Genomic DNA, 17973 nt, shown 5'->3' with positions numbered 1-17973 from the left:
AATATGTCCCTATACTAACAATCCACGCTGACAATAATTTTAGTGACAAAAGATATATTTGTCGTACCTTTTACACTTTCAAAGATTAAATTTTGTATCTTTATCTTTCAAGGACGCATTTGTTACACATTGAGGAACAAAAGTAATTATTTATCCTATTTTTATTATTTGATTTGTAAAGGTATTGTGTAAAGTGATAAACTTTCATATTTTCACATTGAAACTTAATTTATTGTAATATATCAAATACTTATTTGTAAGAGTTACGAATGACTTTGTATTAAATAATACTTAGATTTTAATAATGTCATATTGAGATTGTTGTTTATTATAGACAAAAGTGACATAAAAAATATTTGTTGTAAATGTGTTGGTCAGTAAAATCCTTTGAAGTCTCTTGTGTTCTTGTTTTTAGTTTGTCCTTCATGTTTTTTTTTTTTTGGATGAAACATTTACGACCTCTTTTGAGTCCGTGTTTTGCAAAAAGTCTCGGAAAAAGTTTTAAACTTCACCACAAACTATTCAACCCTTTCTTCTAAATGTGTTTCTTTCATGAAAAGTAATAACAAGTAACAACATACCCTCTAACACAATATTTCTTTAAATATATTCTTTTAATCAATTAAAATCTATTGAAAATTATGACATCTAATAAAAAAAAATCATTAAACATGACATGTGATTTATAAAATTGTTATTTTCAATTAATTTCAACAAATATTGTATTTTTCAATAATAAATATTTATAGAAAAATGATTAACTTTTATAATCACTATTTTAAAAATTAAATTTTTATGATATTACATAAAATAAATTTAATTTAATTTACTTATTACTACTTTCTAGTTACTAATTAATGAATTAGATTATTCCTAACCCTGTTTACCTACACAGGAAGGAGCAGGCCCTGCCTAACTCCTGATGCATGTAGACCATGGAGAGGAGACCTGTACTACCCAACACTCCGCGAAAGGAGACTTAGAAAAAAAACAGAACAAACAAAGTCGTCGTCTTCGTCTCCCCTTAGTCTTTTCCGTTACCGCGAAATATCAATCTTCGTTAGCACCCTTCCCATTTCCTATTTCGAGCGCAAGGAACAGAACAAAGCAATCACCACCTTCCAACGTCACCAAGCCTAAAGAAGAACACATTAGGGTTTTGCGTGCCAGAGAGCGAAGGAGAAGATGGCAGTGGGGAAGGAAGACGTGGAGATCGTGAAGGCGCGCATCGACAAGAGGGATTACAGAAGAGTCGTGCTCCGCAACTCGCTCCAAGTGCTCCTCATTAGCGATCCCGACACCGATAAGGTCAAATATTCCTCTTCGATCGCAGATTTCGATTCTCTTTTTTCGTTTTAATTCGCTCACTTGCTGTTCTGTTTTCGTGGTTTGGTTTTGTTTATTGCACTTGCAGTGTGCTGCTTCCATGGACGTTGGCGTCGGTTACTTCAGTGACCCTGCTGGCCTCGAAGGCCTCGCCCATTTCCTCGGTATTTTCGCTTTATCCGACTTTGACTCTCTTCTGTCGCGTATCGGTTTCGATATGTTTAGGATTTTCGTCGTTGGTTCATGAGTCTGAAGATTGATGTGCACTTGTAAATTGTAATCATAAAAGGTTTTTAAAATTGTAAGTGACTGCTATTTCGGTCGAGGAAGAAGGAAGAAGAAGGTAGAGAAAAAAGAGCTAGATTTTCTGAGGGAAGAGAGATAACACTTTTACAATATCGTTTTGAATTTAAAAAATAAAAAATAAAAAAATTTGAAGATTGGTTTATGAGTCTGAAGATTTGAAGATTGATGTACACTTGTAAATTGTAATCACAAAAGGTTTTTAAAATTGTAAGTGACTGCTATTTCCGTCGCAACGTCAAGGTTTTTTTTTTTTGAGTTTCCGGGACTGCAATTGTGACCATATTGGCCTCATTGTGACGAAACTGTGACCACAATTTATTTAAAACCTTGTGACTTAACCAACATTGTATTCCAGGACAGGGAAAAAGGACAGAGGATTTGAGTCGGCAATTCTGTGATAATGTAAAGCTTTTTACGAAATACATATATTGATAAGATAAGATAGAATGTAGACATCGAACAGAGGAGCTAATTTTTGGAGCACTTGCTACTCGTGATGTTTTGTTAGATACTTTGAGATATAGACCTTTATGTAGTGCTGTTAGGAACAAAGAAAAAAAGATACTAGATTCTAGCATCTGGAAATTATAATTTATATCAAAAACTATATTTTGATGGCTAATGGGTGGGGTGCTGAAAATTTACTTTTTTTTTCCTTTTTGTGTTGAAATGATATCCATTTCAAAAAATTTATTCTGGTTATTTATATTTTTTGTTGACAGAGCACATGCTGTTTTATGCGAGTGAAAAATACCCAGTTGAAGATAGCTACTCCAAGTATATTACTGAGGTATCATAATGTTCGGATGTCTGCCCCCTTTTAAGCTGTGAAAACTGCAATGGAATTTTCTTACCACCCCTAATGGAAATTGTCAACAGATTTTTTAACCTTTTTGTCCTATGTATTTCAGATCTTCAATTTTATTTATCCATGATCCATCATTCTATGAAATAGTTAAAGGAAATATTTAATCCTTGTTGTCATGTATCCTAATCTTATTGGTATTTGTTGATAAAATGGTAGTTGCTGTTGAAATTTTGTCAAAGGCATTACTTGAAAAGGGAGAAACGTCTTCTGAATTGCTGGAGGAGCCTCGGCATGATTGAGTATTTATAACATGATTTACTATCTCTAATTTCCGGAAAGTAGGAAAACTGGAAAATAATTCAAAAAATATTCAAATCAAATCCTAATTGTTAACAGCAAATATGCAACCCCCCCTAACTAGGTTCAAATAATCAAATGCAATTCTTCTATTATGGTTGCAGAAATCAGAAACTCTTAAAGGGGAAGATGGTGGTGAGACTGTGAGAGGACAAAAAATGCATATATTAACTGATTAAGAACAAATTTGTAATTAGAGAGAAAATTTGTCAATATCCAGAATGGACTGAAAGGAATTCTAGCACTAAATAGTATAAGAGAAATCCTAGGAAGTAAGAACACTCTTTCTTATTATTAGGAGTGATACATCTTCATGGGTCTCACATCTTATTTGATGATCATATCTCTTGATTTTGTAGTTTTCAATAAATTTTAACCAATAAAAATTTGTTAGAAACAGTGTTAGAGAGTATGTTCCTAGCACTCTTTATAGTATAAAATAAGAAACTTCATGTAAAAATAAAAACCTTATAAAATTCAAATTCAGTAAAATACTTCGGTATTCCTTTTATGTTACTGAAACTCCATGGGCAGTCCCTACTTCTAAAACTTTTTGATACCTTGCTTGAAAGTTGAGTTCATGCTACTGCTATGTGCATTGTACATACATATGTTAACAGTTATTTGATAAAAAAAATGATCTAAACCTCTTAGAATTTATTAGATAAAATGATCTAACCCTTATGGGATATTTCAAGGCTAAAAATTGATGATTAAAATTTATTGGATAAGTTAACTTGATATTTGAAATATTTGTACTCTATTTTCTTGAGAGGTGAGTATATCTTTAATAAACAGAGGTGTGTTTCCCGTGTACATGTTAATTATAAAGGAGTCAGTAGTTATTTATTTATTTTTTAATTTCATCTCTTTTTCATAAATAAAATTCTATAAACCACACATTGAGAACCACAAATTTGAAACATTTCTAGGACAAAATGAACTGTATGGATATTATATCTTTCTAAATAGATTTTGTCATGTCTTCACTGTTTTTATTCAATCACATTATCATGAATTTGGCATGTTTTTAAATTTGTGAGGGTTTAGGACTGAAGACCTGGATTTTGGTTCTTTGGGTGAAGGGGTAGGAATGTGGTCTCTTGGGCTCTCAAGTTTTCCCATGGGCTTGTTTGGGAGAAGGGGAAAGGGAGTGAAATGGAGGGAAAGCTCCATATGACTTTATGATAATTCATTGCCATATGTTTTGAGCTTAAATTATGTCATGCATTTAGTTTCATTCATTTTCTCTGGCCTTCCACTCTGCAAAGTATTTTTAAGAATGTTAAGAATTTCTATTCTTTTTATATTGTATCAAATATCAATATCAATTGGAGTTTAGAAAGCTGAATTAATTCCATTGATTTATTTATTTTAAAATATTCTTACATTTGTTTTTGGCAACAACTTTTGTTTGGTTTCATTGCTGTGGTCCACTTTCCTGACACAGCATGGAGGAAGCACCAATGCTTTTACATCTTCTGAACACACCAACTATTTTTTTGATGTTAACACAGATGGCTTTGAAGAGGCTCTGGACAGGTAGATCCTGCTTTTATGATTTCCTTTTTTATTCCCTAATAAAAATTTCTGAGCTTGGGGTATGGTTTGTCTTCCAGATTCGCTCAATTCTTCAATAAACCATTGATGTCTGCTGATGCCACTATGAGGGAAATTAAAGCTGTTGACTCTGGTTAGCTAGTCTTTTTCATTGTTTGATGTCTTTTTGTTTTATTTCCTTTGTTAATTATCTGTATACTTTTCCGCTGCTCTCTTTCTTACAGAAAACCAGAAGAATTTATTATCTGATGCATGGAGAATGAACCAGGTATGTGCTATTGCTTTTAAATCATTTTTAGGGGGTTGTGGTAAAATTGGTTGTTTGAGATGAGAATTCAGTATTGTTATTATGAAACAGATTTTCTACTAGTATTAAACATGGAGTGAATGCCCAATATAGTTTTAACATTCATTTATAATTATCAATAGCACACGTTAATGGTTTGGAGTGGCCACTGGCTGCTACAACTACAAGTTCGAATATCCATTATTTTTTAAGTAGTGGCTGTAGCAGTTGCAATCGCAGCAAAAATAGTGGTTGTAGTGGAGCTAGAGTGAGGATTTTTGGAAAAACCCATTTTGCTGTAGTTTCCAATGCTTCTATGTTTTATCTTTCGTGTGACACACATACCATTTTACCAACACCCACCCATCGCTGGCAGTATTTCTGACAACACCCACCCTTCATTTGTCTCTAAACTCTGAATTCTGAACCCTCAACCTCCTCTGTTTTTTTCTCAGTGCAACACCAACCCTCACTTTTTATTGAATATTTAAGATGTATTGTATTTGAAATATTAATGTCTTTCAAATTTGTTTGTTTTCTTGTTATTTACTTGTATGTTATGCTTAAAAACCTATGATTTTTAATTGTAAATTATGAATACATTATGAATTTGAGTAATTCTTTTTCTTAATTTTAGAGATTTATGTATATAATTACCCCCCAAAATTTATATATATAGAAATTCAGAATAGCAGCCATCCTACTATGTGCAATACTGCTATAGTGTTTTTTGGGTTGGCTACATGCTACTATCCAAGATTGATAACTATGATATTCAAAACATTTACTGTATCCATGTAGCTCTTCACAACTGTGAGATGCTAAATTGGTCACTTGAGAATGAAATTTTGAATAAAAGTGCTTAAGTGTCTCACTCCACTTAGCACCAGCCCTTATATTTATATATCTGAAATAGAGTACAAGAGAAGAAAAGAAGGTGACAAGTTCTGACTTAGGGAAACCTGCCCTACACATAGCCTTTTTGGAATACACACAGCCTTTTTGGAATACATCAAAAAGTATGTAAATAAGATTAAACAAACAACTATTCTAACATGGTCTAAAATACTGCAGATTAAGTTTCAAAGCTGTAAGTAGCTCATTTATTGCAATCTGGTGCTAAACATGGTTATCCAGTACATGTGTCATGTGTGTGAGTACTGGATAAACTTGTTCTGTCACTTTAATTGTGGTGCACTATTTAGATTGCTCAGGATGTGTGAGGAAGTCTATCATCAGTTATAACTTTTCCCCCTTATATTATTACTTTAAGGATTCACTTGTTGAAATAGTTAGTCGTGTCCTTTTCTTCCATTTCCAGATGTGTTGTGTAGCTTTTACTAATGGTGCTGAATTGTTGAGAGTGATGAAACATTGAAATTCATTGAAAGTCAGTTTGTTACTGATTCTTGAGGCCAGGGTCTCACGAAAAATATTTGGACTGACTATTCATAGGACATTAAAATATGGAAGAATTATTAATGCTTCTCCAGCTGAATCATATTGATAGCAAAGCTGAGGAAAGGGCAGTAGGATTGTCACAACCTACCCTTGGATCGCGCACAGACTATGATTTCGTTAGTCTGGCTAGCCTACCTTATATTAAATAACTTGTAAGAGAATACATAATATATCTAGACAAATCTATATATATATATATATATATATATCATTCCATCCATTTAATATCAAGGTCTCAGGTCACAACACAGACCCTTAACATATTGTCCGAAATGTCTACTAATAACAATATTGATTATAAATACTAATCATCAAGTGTCTCAGAACATCATCATCATCATATGTATAAGAGAGAATCATTTGAATTTCAAAATAAAGGAATTCTCTTTAAATCTATTACGACCCTGGTCCCTATAGCTGCATTATACTGGAGTTACAAATAAAATATCCATCAGACGCAATGGAGGCCTACCAAAAGATAGTCAAATTCTTGGGTATGTCAACAAATCCCATGAAGTCAGTTACTCCACTATTGTGTATCTGAGTAAATAAAATAAAATAGGGAGTAAGTCACAAGGACTTAGTGAGAGTATAATATACAAAGCGGACAGGGAGGAGAGCATAACATAGCACGAGTCTTTGCATTCCAAAGAAATTTTAAAATGACATTAAATAAATAAATAAGTCAAATACATTTGCTTTTAGAAATCAATGTACTCAAAGAAATAAAAATGTTAAAACTACTCATAAACTGGTATTCAAGAATAATAACTATATAATCAAACTTTCATTCCACTATGTGCACATAGACCACATTATCTCTTCGTTGTGGTGAGCGGTAATTGTATAACTATGGCATGTAGGCTGCAATATCTCTTCTTTGCAGCGAACGGAACATATAAATATACTATGAGTAGTTGACTCATAGGCTACATTATCTCTTCGTTGTAGCAAACGACACATATAATTATACTATGAGAAATCGACTCATAGGCTACATTATCTCTTCGTTGTAACAAATGATAAATAATTATACTATGAGAAATTGACTCATAGGCTACATTATCTCTTCGTTGTAGCAAACGACAAATCATTATTCTATGAGAAATTGACTCATAGGTTACATTATTTCTTCGTTGTAGCAAACGGGAAATAATTATACTATGAGAAATCGACTCATAGGCTACATTATCTCTTCGTTGTAGCAAACGGCAAATAATTATACTATGAGAAATTGACTCATAGACTACATTATCTCTTTGTTGTAGCAAACGACAAATCATTCATGAACTCAATAAATAAAATTAAACAAATAGTTCAACATTCATCCTTATATATATTATCAAAATCTCAAACTAAATTTCAAAGCTCACCAAATATATATATATATATATTCTGAAGTTTACTTGCTTCTCCAAAAAAAAAACTTTTAAAACGTCGCTAAGTATATTAGCTACTCACCTAAATAACGCAATCAATGTCTTCCACTGCTATTGGGAAGATCAACCAACAGTATTTTTCACAGGATCTAAGCATTTAAAATAAGAGAACAAGAGATTAGACAAAATCCCCAATTTTAGCAAACCTAGGGTTTGGAGGAAACCACAAAAAATCCCTAATACTTAATTCCTAACCCTTTTCATACAACCCATAACTAATTAGTGCCATAAAAAACTCATCTAACACAATGGGTCATAAACATTTACCTTAAAGAGATCAAATAGAAAAATCTAAGGAAATGAGTAGTGTTCCCCTTTTTCTCGAGTCACCTTGTGCATGGAAAGACCCAAGGATGCAAAAAGCTTGAAAATTTCGGAACAATGGAAGGAGATGAGTGAAAGATGGAGAGATTAAATTTTGGGGAATAAGAGATAGGGTTTGAGAGAGGGGGTGGGTTACTGCAAAAAGAAAAAGGGAGTTTTGGGAAATGTGGGGGGGGGGGGGGGAGGGAGAATGCTGGAGGGGGTGGGTTTTATTATTTTTTTCTCCCCTTTTAGTGAAACGGTGTGTTTCAAGGATTACCTGTCTTCTCTCTCAAATCTCAACCAAGGATCGACTAATCTTAATAAGCAATAACCATGGTTGTGAAACTCGGACTGGACCAGCCGGTTTGATTGGGAACCGGTCACATGTCCGGACCAACGCTTCCTAAAAACCGATGCGTCCTTAAACCGGCTCGAAACCGCTGAATCGGTCAAAAACCGGTAAACCCCAGTGGGTTAACCTTTTTTACCAGTTTCGCTTGAAACTTTTTTTTTTAAAACGACGTCGTTTTGTTTTTTTTTTTTAACTTTTAAAACGACGTGGTTTTTTTTTTAAGAAATATTACAACTTATGACAATTTTAAGTGAAGTTTATTTTTTATTATTATCAATTTATGCACATGTTATTTTTTGTTCAATATTACTAGTTTTTAAAACCAGTTCGACCCTGATTGAACCATTGACCCTTGAACTAGTGCTTTCACCGGTTCGATGACCGGTCTGGTTCTAAGAACATTGGTAATAACCTTCAACATGCATTTACTAAACCAAAGAATATATTCATAATTTATTTCTGTTATTTAAAGAAGTTGGACTGATTTGTTTATCCTCCTTATATACTTGTGGTTTCTCTCTACCAATATGTATGTGGATCATTGGGTGCTTTACTGGCATTGCAAATTGTGTTTTTTAGCCTCATAGAGAAATATTTATAATCTCTCTCGGTCTCCCCCCCCCTGAAACATTACAATCTATACAGCTTCAGAAACATCTCAGTGATGAAGATCATCCGTATCATAAATTTAGTACAGGTCAGTGGTTGATTTATTTTTTTATAAAGTCAAACGACTGAACTTTGAACTTTTGCACCGTACTGCTTGCATTTTTGTGATTTATTTAGTCAAAGAACTGATAGCGAGCTATGCCTTGCTTTTTGTCCAAAATCTTTTAAAACAGTGATATTGATATTTTTTCCTAATTATTATTTTAATAATGAAAATGATTGGTTGCTTCATAAATATGATGATAATGCCAAGAGCTAGATTTTATGTTTTTCCAAGTTATCTTTTTGCCTTGTCCAAGAATGAAGACATGTGGAATTTTTTTTGTTAAACCAAAATATTAGGGAGTATTTTCAGACTGATGCTTTGTAATGCTTATCGTCATGTGCTTTCTCCCTTGTCCAAGTTCATTAGTTTTAAGAATCTGTCTTTCTTTGTAATTCTATCTGTTTAAATGCATTATTGTGTATTCAAATTCAAATAAAATTTGTCTACTGGGGATAAACTCAATGGAGTATTTTGCTACAAACTTCTTTGAAGTACACGGGGACTGCCATGGCTATATTTTGGATATGCAGACAGCAGTATATGATTTTAGATGCTGATAAAAAAAAAAGTATATGATTTTAGATTTTCTTGGATCTTTGTCTTCTTTTATCATATTGATACCTGCTGACTTCTGAGCCAGCTGGAGTATATTTCCTTATAATTTTCCTAGAGTTGATTTATAAAAATATTGAAATTCCAAATATCAGTTTGTGTTTTTATTTATTAAATAAGCACAAATTTCAAGTTTATGCGCATGAGTATTATGTCATTTTTATGATTCTGCATATAACTTGCTCTGGTGATTAGTGCTTAAAACTATGCTTAACTTCATTATAATTTGTTCTAAGAGACATATTTTTGTCCAAATGAAACTGGAATATTTGCAATAGTTATCATGGTTGCAATGTTCTTCTCATCACAATCAATACTGCATCTAAAATAGCTGTTATGTTAGGGAACTGGGACACTTTGGAAGTTAGACCAAAAGCAAAAGGATTAGACACAAGGAACGAGCTTCTCAAATTCTATGAAGAAAACTATTCTGCTAATTTAATGCATCTAGTTATATACACGAATGGTAACAAATGTCTTGTTTACAATATATGGGTTGTATTATTTATTTATCTTTTTTGAATGGCTACAATCCTATTATTTGTGCATGGATATTTTCAGAAAGCCTTGATAAAATTCAAAACCTTGTAGAAGAAAAGTTCCAGGATATTAGAAACATCAACAAAAGTTGTTTCCGTGCTCATGTTCAGCCATGCAAATCAGAGCATTTGCAGGTGCACATTTTCCATTTGTCTTAATGGTAAAATCTAACTAATTTCTTCATGTTGATTCTAATCTATTCATTATTTTGGCTCTGTTTTAGATTCTTGTCAAGACTGTCCCAATAAAGCAAGGTCATAAATTGAGAATAGTATGGCCAGTAACCCCTGAAATTCATCATTACACTGAAGGGCCATGCAGGTATCTTGGTCATCTGATTGGTCATGAAGGAGAAGGGTCTTTATATTACATATTGAAAAAATTGGGTGGGTACTCTCCATCTTTTGCATATTTCATCATTAATTTTGTGGGTATTGTTTACCTCATTTGAAATCTGATCCTTCTATTTCACATGAGATCTTGCTGGGGTTTTAAATAGCATGCTAGTGCAGCCCCTGCCCGCTACAGTGGAAGCCATAATGTAGTGGCTGTAGCAGACCAAATAGTGGGCTGGTAGCAGCCATAGTTGGCAATATAGTGGCACCATGTGTTGATTCCCAAAAATCCCTCTGAACAGAGACATTAGGCTTTTTTGGAGGGCTACTTTTGGGATTTTAATTTCCAAAAATTAAAACTATAAACAATAGTGAAAATGATACAAAAGTCTTGGATTAAGAAGATGATGATGATTGATGATTCCTATCTAGGAAACTTGTATTGGATCTTTGTTGGTATTATGAATTATCTCATTTTACCCCCTAGAAAAAAATTCCATTTGCAGGATGGGCTACGAGATTGTATGCTGGCGAATCAGATTGGAGTTTGGACTTTTCTTTCTTTAAAGTTGTAATTGATCTTACTGATGCTGGTCATGGTTAGTCTTCCCTCTCCTTCCTTCCTCTATCTTTTTCTCATTTGTTGTACATATTTCTCCCCTTTCAAAAGTTTTACCATGTTAATTTCTAAGCATGTGCTATTCATGGCAGAAATTATGTGATTGTTGAATTTACTACCACTACTACTACTACTACTTCTTTTACTAAATTCAAGGTTTGTTATGTATTGTTTTGTTTATTGATTGATTTTGCAAACTCATCTGTACTTTTTGCTTGGATTTCTAGAGCACATACAAGATATCATTGGGTTGTTGTTCAAATACATTGAGCTTCTACAACGGTCCGGTGTTTGCAAATGGATTTTCGAAGAGGTATGGATCTAGTTTAAAATTGAACAAACAACTTTTAACTTCAAAACTTTTAAGAGAAAGAATGCAAAATATCCAAACAACTTTAACTTAAATTTTAAAGGTTTTTTTTTTTGTTTTTTTAACTTTAGCCTAAAAGTAACTAGTAACTAGTAAGTTAAAAAAAAAGCTTGGGCAAGTGCACTCTTACCATTGCAATCTTTGTTGATGATAGTGAATTTCATCTATGCTTCACCTGTGGTAGTAGGCCTACAGTTTGCCATAGGCAAACGGTTGAACTAGATTAACTTTGGTGTTAATTGCTCTCTGTTTTTCCGTTTCCCCACCTGGTTTAAACAGCTTCTAATGGAATTTTCTATGTTCATGAAGCTTTCTGCGGTTTGTGAGACCAAGTTTCATTATCAGGACAAAATTCGTCCTAGTGATTATGTTGTTGATATTGCATCAAATATGCAGGTACTCCATATTTCTTTGCATAAATTACTAAATAACTTTGCTGGGGAGTTTCTGGATGAAAACCATATTATTAATTGCACTTTGTTATTTTACAGTTCTATCCTGTAAAAGGTTGGTTGACAGGATCATCCTTGCCTTCCAAATTTAGTCCAAGTGTTATCCAAATGGTACTGGATCAGCTTTCTCCAGACAATGTTCGGTAGGTGTACTAAAATTAAAGCTGTAAATTTATGTATATGAAGCATATGAAGGACCAACTCTCCTAAAAGCTTAAGCTGTTATTTCACTTAACATAGAAAAAACTATTAAGGTGTTTGAGATTTTGTATCAGTGGGGCTGTGACTTTGTTATGATTAAATTTAAGCTAACTCATTCTCGAGCAGAATCTTTTGGGAGTCTAAAAAATTTGAAGGGCTTACTGATAAGGTGGAGCCATGGTATGGAACTGCATATTCCCTTGAAAAAATCACTGGCTCTGCAATTCAGGTCTGTGCTTTATGAACAGTTACACTTGATTTTTGGACTGGATTACTTATTTGAATAATTTTTCTGTTTGCCCTATAGGGTGTCTATTGTCAGTTATATGCCGCAATTTTCATGAAAGGATGGAACTTGATAGTCCTTTAATGCTTGTATTTGCAGGGTTGGGTACTTTCTGCTCCAGATGAAAATATGCATCTTCCAGCTCCTAACAAATTCATTCCAACTGACTTGTCACTTAAAGTTGTGCAAGAAAAAGTATGACATATATTTCAATTATATATATCTATGGTTTTCACCATGGTTCTCTTGATGATGCGATTAATACTTTCAAACAGGAAAAGTTTCCAGTTTTATTAAGCAGGTCAACTTATTCAGCCTTATGGTATAAGCCAGATACATTGTTTTCTACACCTAAGGCTTATGTAAAGATTGATTTCAATTGCCCATATTCTGGAAACTCTCCTGAGGCTAAAGTTTTGACACATATTTTCACAGAGTTATTGATGGATTACTTGAATGAATATGGTAGGTTGCTAGCTTTCCGAGGACTTTACTATTAGAAACTTAAGTGTGCATTATTGTGTAAACTCAGTTGCTAAATACAAGTCGAAGGAGTTCTTACTGAATTTCTCTTTTTCAGCTTATTATGCTCAGGTTGCTGGTTTATATTACAGCATAAGTCACACAGATGGTGGTTTCGAGGTATTTTTTCAATATATTTTAGTATGTAACATTGCAATTTCTGTATTAGATCATTAAACAAATGTTAGAAATATACTGGTGAGTTTAGTTCTTCAACTTTATGACTATGATTTGATTAGGACAGAAGACATCATGTAAAGGCTCACAATTGGGATCCTGATAGTCATAAATTTGATATTTGAAAGCATAATAACATGGTTAAATTGATTATTATATCAATGGGGGATAACATTCACATTTAATTTGGAAGAACTCATAGAGTTTTATTTATCTATCAACTCTTTTTATATCTTAATTAAACCTTCAAGTATCTGCTATTTCTTTGTCTGCTGGGTATGATGTAATTTGTATGGGAGTATGGATGAAAATAGTAACAGAGGAACTCTTCCTTCCCCTGCCCGCCTTTGAATAAATGTGTTACTTCATTCTCATTAAAATGCCATTTTTTTTCCAGGTGACTCTCCGTGGTTACAATCACAAATTAAGGATTCTACTTGAAACTATAGTTGAAAAGATTGCGACATTTGAAGTGAAAACTGACAGGTTTTCAGTTATCAAGGTACTGCATCAGACTCTTCTCACACAACATTTGTTTCACCCATTGTTATTTGAAGATTGAATTGATTTTTTATGTTGTGTACCATGGGGCAAGGGTGAATCTTTGTTGGATTCTTCTCTTTTGTACTCTGTCTTTTTCCATCAAACGTTGGCAATTACTTTCATCCTTTAAACTTTTTAAATCCATTGCCAATTTCATTTGTCTAAGGTGTGCCTCTGATGCCTCATGCTGGTGTCTCTTATTTTCACCGGAGCCATATCCTAGTTTATACAAGCAATACAAGCCTATAAGTCTGTGAAATTCATGGAGCCATATCCTAGTTTATATCTTAATAAGAAAATATGCTAACAAATGAGTATGCACTCATGTTCAGTATTTGATTTATAATTTATCCATGTCAACATTATTAAAATAAAAGTTGTCATGATTTTTAATTTATTTAGGAAAATTTATTTATTTATCTTTTCATATACCATCTTATCAGGAAATGGTAACCAAAGAATACCAGAATTTCAAGTACCAACAACCTTATCAACAGGCTATGTACTATTGTTCTTTGATCTTACAAGATCAAACCTGGCCTTGGATAGAACAGCTAGACGTACTTCCTGCTCTTCAAGTTGAAGATCTTGCTAAATTTGTACCAGCAATGCTCTCCAGGACCTTTTTAGAGTTTTATATAGCAGGTTCTTAGGCCTTCCTCTCTCTTTATGGTTGGCAAGTTACATTTATTTCAGTTGAAGTGAAATTTTCTGTACAGGGAACATTGAAAGCCACGAAGCACCGTCAATGGTTAAGCACATAGAAGATGTTCTCTTTAATTGTTCAAAACCTCTGTGCAAGCCTTTATTCTCATCTCAACATTTGGCAAATCGGGTTGTTAAACTTGAAAGTGGCATGAATTACTTCTACCCTTCAGAATGTCTTAATCCTGAAAATGAGAATTCTGCTCTTGTGCACTATATACAGGTAAATTTGTTTGTAATAGTTGTTTGTTGATAATTTGTATTAAGATATGTGTGGCTCCCCAGACTGGTATGCATCAATCCATCAAAATATCATTTTGGACTGGAAAAGCTAATTGCTACATTATCCCTGTTTTACATAATTTATTTTGGCTGTGAAATGAGTTCCAAATCAGTGCCAACCAACAAACTGAGTAACTTTGATGAAACCTAGGCTTTAAACAGCTATGCTGTTTCTAAAACAGTATATTTCTTTAGTTAGTTTCTTTAGTTTAGTCATGAAAATGGACTCTCGAGGGGAACCATAACCTTTATATTAGTTGTTCAGGTTAATTACTGGACAACAAAGTGCTACTGTTGCACCCAATGCCACTATCCAGGATCATACATCCCTGAAATTTTGTCATTCTTGGTTTTCTTTCTTTGCCACGTTTCTTTTTACATATTTAGGTCATTTTGGCATTTCCAATGTAAAATAATCCTTCCTTCTGACTAGTTGAAGTGTTGAATTTCTTGAAATTTTAATTTTATAAAGACCTTGCTCTGGATGGAAGTTCTGTTAGATGAATTTTCATTTTTCATTATTTTGTAGGCCACAATAGTTCCAAGTTTTTCTGTCTATATATTTAGACTTGTATTTTTCTCCCACCTTTTGGGCTTGCCATTTGATCAGATTTTTTTCCTTAATATTTATGAGGCCACTGTTGCTTACTTATCCCTCCTATTAAATCTGTAGGTTGGTCGAGATGACTTTAAGCTGAATGTTAAACTTCAGCTTTTTGCCCTTGTTGCAAAGCAACCAACATTTCATCAGCTGCGATCAGTTGAGCAGCTGGGGTACATTACTGTGCTCATGCAGAGGTATGTTGATCTGTAGCATCATTTATGTAGTCAGCTTGAAAGACTTAGATTTGTTTTTAACTGCAATTTTAAACATGTGTAGGAATTATTGTGGTATACATGGACTACAGTTTATTATCCAATCCACAGTAAAGGTATTACTATTTTCCTATTTGGAATTTGGAACTAATCTAAAATAAATTTTAATTTATGACGCATGCTTAAGCCCAGCACTTTACTTGCTTATCCAGTCTCCTGGAAACATTGAGCAAAGGGTCGAGGCATTTCTCCAAATGTTTGAGACCAAACTCCTCGAGATGACAGTTGATGAATTCAAGGTTCGATAGTTCAATTCATATTTTATTTAGTTTTCTGGAATTGTTGGTAGATATGCCTGACTTACTCCTTGTGTTGTGTGAGTTTTGAATTAAATTCTCACTGGAAGAAGTACAAACATAGATTCAATATGAATAATAAAGGATATCTACATGTTCACTTGATGGGAATGTGCACAAGTATGTACATATAGGACACCATGTGCATTGTCATATGTAAGCATTAAGCAAGGACCATGATATTTACACATCATTTGTAGCATGTTTGGGAATGACTAAATTTCGGTAAATAATCACAAAGCTGCAGGAATAAAAAAGATTATTTTCCCAAAATAAGCAAAACCAAACACATTTGTAATTATCACAATCAATTATCAATGTACAGTGGATTTGTGAGGACTGCATGTGGCCAATCCATATGCAGGACAGTGGAGTAAACCCAAACTGGTTAAAGAATCATTATTGTATAAGGGAAAGTCATCAAGACAATGCATTAAATTATAATATTCCAAGGAGCCATTTATTAATATACTGAAACTTGAATTTGTTTCAAATTTGAAGCTGAAACAATATATATCAAATTTTCAGTGGAAAAGAAACATTAACTCATAACTGGCAGAAATTTATGCTTGCTGGATATATTGCTATTTCTTTATGATCAATGTTCCATGAATATTGATGAGATCAATTTAGGAGAGTTAGAAACTTAGAATCAAAATATTTGATTCTGTCATCAATTTCATATATATCAACTTGGCTATAGGATATAGCTGGGATTGGACTTGTATTGTTACTTGAAAAACCAATCTTGAGCCTTTACATAACAGTTTATGATATGTAAATATAAAAGAAAAGGATGTCAGTTAGTTTTAGTCAGCTGCTGTTATTTTGTGGTTGTTAGGTACCTGTCTATAAATAAGACAGGTTTGTTGTATTTTAGACAGACTGAACGATAATCACAGAGTGCAGTGCACATTTCCTTGAGCTCTCTGTTTCTATTCTCTTTCCTTCTATCCTCTCTATTCTGTTTCTTCTCTCTTTCCCTCTTTCTGTTTCTGTCTCTTTCCCACCTAAATTCTATAACAGTTTATGCTTAACAAATCATTATAATCTGTGTTGGTAATTGTGTTTGAAATACTTTATTCACACGACTTCTGAACTGCTTGTTTGCAGAGTAATGTAAATGCTTTGATAGATGTGAAGCTAGAGAAACACAAAAATTTGTGGGAAGAATCATCATTCTTCTGGCAAGAGATTAACTATGGTACTTTGAGGTTTGATAGGAAAGACTATGAGGTATGTACTTCTTTCTGTTCGCTACACGGGAGAAATTAGGACTTAAAGTTGGATGAGTTTGACTTGAAAATTGAAATTAGTACAGAAACACAGTATGCATGAACTAATGTTGGGTTCGGTACTACATTTGAATTGCATTAATGATTCTATTTATGGCTTTGGAACAGATTGAAGCATTAAGGCAGCTCACTCTTCAAGAATTGATAGATTTCTTCAATGAATATGTCAAAGTTGGTGCACCTCGAAAGAAAACTTTAAGTGTACGAGTACATGGGAACCGCCATTCATCTGAATACAAAGCAGAAGTCTCAGAACCACACTTGGCTAAAATAGATAATATCTGTACTTTTAGAAGATCACAGTCTCTTTATGGTTCATTTAAAGGACTTTCTGGGCAGATGAAATTATAGCGAGTGCATCCTCCAGGTTTATAAACTTCCGCACCTTACAGAAATATTTTAAATGAAATATCTCCTGTAATATTGGGCACTCTCGCATGTCGCATAATAGCTTGGACAAAGTGTTCCCCTTTTCAGTTCATGGACGTGCTAAGTGCTATTGATCTGGATTTGAAATGAGTGATAACTTACATGAGCAGAAATATGTGAATCCCATTTCTGGTATCTGAGTGGCTTGTCAAATCATTTTGTAATATTATATAGTTGTTATACGGTTAAACACTTTTATTTGCTCTATACGCCACCAACTTACTGTGATTTACAAGTGAATAAACAGGTTAGGCAATATATATATATATATTACGAAAACTGGCTTATATTATTTTCAAAAGAACTTCATCAGCAATAAATAACCAAAGTGATTTATAGAGGCTTTGTCGAATCTAGAGGGACTTTATTTGTATTTAAATTGATGTAAATTCAATTTTTAAGTAAGAGATAAGGAATTTAAATTAACAGATAAAGAAAGATAGGAGATAAGATAAAAATTTAAAGATAAAAATAGAAGATAGGAAATATAAAAGATTTAAATTAAAAGATAATAAAG

The 17973-nt window shown here is 33.2% G+C and overlaps 1 protein-coding gene across 2 annotated transcripts; it reads left to right on the top strand.

The window, feature by feature from the left end:
• The first annotated feature begins 880 nt into the window (after positions 1 to 880).
• On the top strand, positions 881 to 17665 carry LOC114400184 (insulin-degrading enzyme-like 1, peroxisomal). 2 transcript variants are annotated; one of them, XM_028362505.1, is made up of 26 exons: positions 883 to 1308; positions 1415 to 1490; positions 2355 to 2422; positions 4248 to 4339; positions 4417 to 4490; positions 4582 to 4625; positions 8847 to 8898; positions 9872 to 9994; positions 10090 to 10202; positions 10292 to 10454; positions 10910 to 11002; positions 11250 to 11335; positions 11702 to 11788; positions 11884 to 11987; positions 12172 to 12274; positions 12431 to 12526; positions 12607 to 12796; positions 12912 to 12973; positions 13428 to 13532; positions 14017 to 14218; positions 14293 to 14501; positions 15234 to 15358; positions 15441 to 15492; positions 15589 to 15675; positions 16846 to 16968; positions 17136 to 17665. In XM_028362505.1, exons 1-26 carry the CDS (start codon positions 1186 to 1188, stop codon positions 17376 to 17378), a joined length of 2895 nt encoding a protein of 964 aa, XP_028218306.1. In that variant the 5' UTR covers positions 883 to 1185; the 3' UTR covers positions 17379 to 17665. The 2 variants fall into 2 exon arrangements, with proteins under 2 accessions (XP_028218307.1, XP_028218306.1); XM_028362506.1 differs by lacking the exon at positions 17136 to 17665 and having other exon boundaries at positions 881 to 1308; positions 15569 to 15675.
• Positions 17666 to 17973: the final 308 nt, after the last annotated feature.

Source organism: Glycine soja, chromosome 19 (assembly GCF_004193775.1).
Source record: "Glycine soja cultivar W05 chromosome 19, ASM419377v2, whole genome shotgun sequence".
NCBI lineage: Eukaryota > Viridiplantae > Streptophyta > Magnoliopsida > Fabales > Fabaceae > Glycine > Glycine soja.
Note: the sequence above shows the minus strand (reverse complement) of the source record. Positions and strands in the feature narration are given on the sequence as shown.